The sequence below is a fragment of the Silene latifolia genome, chromosome 10 (genome assembly GCF_048544455.1).
Source record: "Silene latifolia isolate original U9 population chromosome 10, ASM4854445v1, whole genome shotgun sequence".
Lineage (NCBI taxonomy): Eukaryota > Viridiplantae > Streptophyta > Magnoliopsida > Caryophyllales > Caryophyllaceae > Silene > Silene latifolia.
In genome coordinates this window covers 133,146,584-133,149,177 of record NC_133535.1, presented here as the reverse complement: position 1 = coordinate 133,149,177, position 2,594 = coordinate 133,146,584, and the positions used below count along the sequence as shown (strand labels likewise).

Sequence of the window (2,594 nt, the reverse complement as noted above, 5' to 3'; positions counted from 1 at the left end):
GCGTGGTAGTCGAGAGAGGAGTAACGTAGTGTTCCCCTCGATCTTATACTTGTAGAAAATGTTTTAAAACCTAATCTATGGGTGATTAACAAAGCCCATAAAAGATTAGGCGGAAGAAGACTAAAAGCACACGAAAACCTCTCGATCGAGTAAAGATATCACTCGATCGAGCTCCAAGCAACTCGATCGAGCTATGACAACCTCTCGATCGAGCACGCGCTCCTGGTCCTCCTCGATCGACTCCTTGGTGGTCGATCGACCAGCTTTGAGTATGGAAAGCATTCGATCGAGCATCAAAGTACTCTATCGAGCTATATAGGCGCACCAGGACTTGAACAACTTCCTTGACTCAGCTCATACGTCCTCCAAATGCAAGATTCCTGAGCTCCGGCTCCTCAATTCCCGTAAATGCGTACAGATAGGACAATTAGGGCCCGATTTAGCTCCTCCTCGGTCAATTCCTGCAAATTACAATAAATAGACCAAAGTAGAACATTCGGGGGTATTTGTAGCCAGATGCTACACAAAAAGCACAGAAATGCGTGTAAAAACGAGGTGAAAACCTTATATAAAAGACACGCATCAGGTATGGCAGGCTAATGGAGTCGATACAATCTCTTTCTTACCAAACGACATTTTTATGGTTCGTTTTAAGACTAAGGAACAACAGCAGATGGTTCTTAACAATGGTCACTTACTGTTTGATAATAAACCCGTAATTATCAAAGAGTGGGGGCCTGATGTTGCTCTGATAAAACATGATGTAAAGAAGGTTCCTATTTGGATGAAGTTGTATGGTTTAGAGGTGAAATTTTGGGGCCCTGGTAGTCTAAGGAAGATCAGTGAAGAGGTGGGACGGTTCATCAGGTATGATGATGCGACTACCAATCGCAGATTCTTTGGATTTGCTAGAGTCTTAATTGAGGTGACAATTGGGCAGGAGTTCCCTAAGGATATCATATTTCAGGATGAATTGGGGGTAACACAGATGGTGATGGTGGACTATGATTGGTTGCCTTTACCTTGTTCTAAATGTAAAGGTATTGGCCATGAGGAAACACTGTGCAGGAAGTCTGATGCTCCTAAACCAGTCAAGAAGGTTTGGAGGCCAAAATGACTTGTATTAGTAGACCACAGCCAATTCCTCAGAAACCAAAGGGTGCTGGACCTATCAGGCAGACTAGTCCCCCTGTAGTGAGTACACCAGTGACTCAGGCTGTACCACTGCAGACACCTGCGGTCCCTGCATCAAAGGAGGTTAAAGGGCCATCTATGCCACGAAGGATTCTAACCAGGATGTTGAGGAGGGAAATACCTGAGAGCAAACAATACTCCCCTCAGGGTATTACCTTCCTGGATGCATTAAACATGACTATATCCAAGAGTGTGAGTGCGGGCAAAAGGGGATTAAGGAGCCTGCAATTAGAAAATGAATAATATTGGGTTTTGGAACATAAGGGGCCTGAATAAGCTGCAAAAGCAAACTAAAATAAAGAGGTTCCTGTTTCAGAATAATGTAGGTTTGTTTGGTCTTTTAGAAACAAAAGTTAAAAGTAGGAATTGGATTAAAGTTAAGAATAATGTCTGTGATAGTTGGTCTATATGCACTAATAACAGTAACCATAAAGGGGGGAGGATCTGGCTTATTTGGCAACCTAACCAGTATGTCGTGGATGTTAGGTACATTTCTGATCAGGTCATTCACTCTAAGGTTTTTGACAAGTTAAGGAATATTAGTTTCTATTTTACTATGGTCTATGAATTGAATAAAGATAAGGAGAGGGAATCTCTTTGGAATTCTCTTATTCATATCAGTAGGGATATTGATAATGCTTGTATGGTTGGCGGGGATTTTAATAGTTTAATGCACCTGAATGAGAGAATTGGTGGTGCTGAAGTCACCTGGTCTGACATTTCACCTATGAGGCACATGGTGGATCAATGTGACTTACTAGAGTTGAAGTCCATTGGATCTTTTTTTACGTGGAATAACAAACACGAGGTGGGGACAAAAGTGTATAGCAAGCTTGATAGGGTTTTGATTTATGGAGAGTGGCTGGATGAGTTCCCAGAATGCCTAGCTAATTTTCTTCCAGAAGGGCTCTTTGACCATTGCCCTTGTCTTATTCAGTTTCAGGCAAGAGGTAAAAGGAAGGGGGTTCTCTTTAAGTACTTTAACATGTGGGCAATGTCTGAGTAATTTCAGCAAACTGTTGGTAAGGTGTGGTCTCAGCATGTGGATGGAACTCCTATGTTCAAGTTGGTTCAGAAATTAAAGCAGCTAAAGAAAGAGTTGAAGAAGTTAGATAAGGATAACTTTAGTGACATTGAGAATCTGACACAAGTGACTGAGGTGTCACTGAAGGAAGTCCAGCAAATGCTCATTAAGGACCCTCTCAACAAGGTCCTTTGTGATTCTGAAACTGCGTTGGCTAAAGAAGTGTTGACTCTTAAAAAGGCTAGGTTACAGTTCTTGCTTCAGAAATCTAAAGAGAGGAAGAAGGGGATGAGAATTCAGCCTATTATCATCAGAGTATCAAAAGAAGGAGGATGAGAAACAGAGTGTATCAGATTCAGAATCAGGATGGGGTCTT

At 41.9% G+C, this 2,594-nt stretch overlaps 1 protein-coding gene across 1 annotated transcript; it reads left to right on the top strand.

The window, feature by feature from the left end:
* Positions 1–640: 640 nt before the first annotated feature.
* Positions 641–1,117, top strand: LOC141608257 (uncharacterized). Its single transcript, XM_074427619.1, has one exon. It carries the CDS (start codon positions 641–643, stop codon positions 1,115–1,117), a length of 477 nt encoding a protein of 158 aa, XP_074283720.1.
* Positions 1,118–2,594: the final 1,477 nt, after the last annotated feature.

Bases quoted from the DNA above. Each gene is read 5' to 3' on its own strand.
- LOC141608257 (XM_074427619.1), top strand. From the start codon at position 641: ATGGTTCGTTTTAAGACTAAGGAACAACAGCAGATGGTTCTTAACAAT.